Source organism: Cibotium barometz, chromosome 41 (genome assembly GCF_041138505.1).
Source record: "Cibotium barometz isolate CiBa-2024 chromosome 41, ASM4113850v1, whole genome shotgun sequence".
In the NCBI taxonomy this organism is placed as follows: Eukaryota; Viridiplantae; Streptophyta; class Polypodiopsida; order Cyatheales; family Cibotiaceae; genus Cibotium; species Cibotium barometz.
Genome location: NC_141086.1, coordinates 13580290 through 13582470, shown reverse-complemented (window position 1 = coordinate 13582470; position 2181 = coordinate 13580290). Strand labels below are relative to the sequence as shown.

The following is a 2181-nucleotide window of genomic DNA, read 5'->3' as shown; positions in this document are numbered from 1 at the left end:
TGTGTGTGTGTGTGTGTATACATGTATGTGTGTTTTTATTTTACATACAGATATATATATATATATGTGTGTGTGTGTATGTATACATATATATATGTAAATGTATACACACACACATATATATAAAAATATATATCTGTGTGCGTGTATGTGTATATGTCTCTGTGTCTAATATATGTATCTATATATTAAAAAGTGAGCACACCTTACCACCCATCTCCATACATTAAAATTTAATCAAAATTAATTAAAATTATGTATGTGTGTATTTATATTTTTAAATTCACCTATATATGTATGTATAAGTATATGTGCCTATGTATAGCTATATGTATCTAAAACATAATATTGTATATACTAATATTTACATGTGTGTGTGTGTGTGAGAGAGAGAGAAAGAGAGTATGTGTGTGAGTACGTGTGTGTGTGTGAGAGAAGAGAGAGGGAGTGTGTGCATGCGTGTGAGAGAATGCTAAGAGAGAGAGAGAGAGATAGAGAAGAGAGCACGGTGGGTGTATCAACACGAGTTAAAGTCGTTTGGGTTCAGGAGAAACTCTCAGTTGTGAATTTAACATGGTGGTGCCCTTGAGCAGGCATAGACCTACGAAGCTCCTCTTGGCCTGCTGCGACCACCACCACCATGGTAGATGCGAATTTTGATCGCAAGAGAAGCTTGCTTGCTGGGCCCCAAATTGCAGCAAGCCAGGCGGGCAGCGATGATTCGGCCCAGCAGCACCAACAGCAGAACCCACGGGCATCTCTGTACGTGGAGCCAATACCTGCATTCGGACCCTGCTGGAGCCCAGAGCGAACTGTCTGCCGATAGGGTGTCCGGACTCAGCCCGCCCACCGCCATGGTCAATCAAGCCCAGAGAGGTAAACGTTTGCATTCCCTGCTTGTAGGGTTTTTCAATTGTAGAACTGTTTTTCTTGCCCTTGGCTGTTTGGAGGGGTCATCGAGAGTTCACAATGAGGATTACCGGGGTTGGTTCAATGAGGCTTCTGTGCTTGCTTCATATCATCTGTGCATTCCTGCATATCCTTGTCTTGTGTGATTCAGAGCTTTGTAGATAATGCCATGGGCTTGCAGTTTCATCAGGACCCATTAGCAGGTGTGCACCAAGATGGACCAAGCTGTTCACTTCCTGCATATCCTTGTCTTGTGTGATTCAGAGCTTTGTAGATAATGCCATGGGCTTGCAGTTTCATCAGGACCCATTAGCAGGTGTGCACCAAGATGGACCAAGCTGTTCACTTCCGTCATGACTGAGGCAGGCCAATCACAGTATGTTGATTGGAGAATGGCATGTGATCAAATGCAGATTAATGTCAGATGGATTTGGGTTTGCAAGTGATGCTAGGCCTTTAGAAGTTCAATAGCTTGGGGGTAGATTGACGGTGTGTTGGAGCTGCCATTGTTGTGATGAAGAACTGTTGTCACAGCCCATTTTAGGAGCATTGAACAACTCCATGGGAAGGACTGTTCGGTCTGGCTGTTGTGGGTAAATCTGCCAAGCCTTATGCGACTTGTTCAGAATGTTCAGAATGCATACTTGTGTATCGGCTATCTTTAAGTATTCTAGAAGGCTTTGAATGCTTTCTCTGAGGTTTTTTTTTTCACTATTTTTTCGTATTCATGTATGCCATGACAGCAAGAATGGCCCGAAACCGAGAACTAGCACTTCGTCGTCTCCACAACAGGCAGGCCTTCATACACAAAACAGAACGTGAGATTTCCAGATGGTCCCTTCAATGTGGAGTAAACCAACCTACAAGCTTACCTGGTGTAGCCGATTTTTTATATGCCGAAAAGGATGGTTACATTCCGTTGAAAAATTTGCAGGAAACCAGGGGAATGCAGACTGAATATGGTTTTTTCAGTGCCTCTGGCAATTTGGTGGATCAAAATTATGTCTATGGCCACGGACTTGAGTCGGCATCCTCCAAAATAACACAGGAGTTTGATCACATGGTGGGTGGAAACAACATCATTACACAAGAGGTCCAGGAGCTTGAGTCGGCCCCTTCTGTAAGAACACAGGAGTTCGACTATGTGGTGGTGATCGACTTTGAAGCAACATGTGACAAAAACATGGAGAGTCTCAAGCCACAGGAAATAATTGAATTCCCATCCGTGCTGGTGGATTGCCGACAATTAACCTTAGGGGATTGCTTTCAAAC

General features: G+C 43.4%; 1 protein-coding gene across 2 annotated transcripts in view; it reads left to right on the top strand.

Annotated features, from left to right (window-relative positions):
• Positions 1-468: 468 nt before the first annotated feature.
• The window catches only part of LOC147614694 (uncharacterized), a 38722-nt gene continuing 37009 nt past the window's right edge, over positions 469-2181 (top strand). The window contains exons 1-3 of one of the 2 annotated variants that reach the window (XM_086779957.1): positions 474-876; positions 1653-1727; positions 1844-2181. The exon at positions 1844-2181 is cut by the window's right edge and continues 73 nt beyond it. In XM_086779957.1, coding sequence (XP_086636083.1) covers positions 1856-2181 — 326 coding nt within the window. In that variant the 5' untranslated portion in view covers positions 474-876; positions 1653-1727; positions 1844-1855. Of the gene's footprint in view, positions 877-1652 lie in introns of both variants that reach the window. The other variant, XM_086779956.1, reaches the window with a different exon arrangement.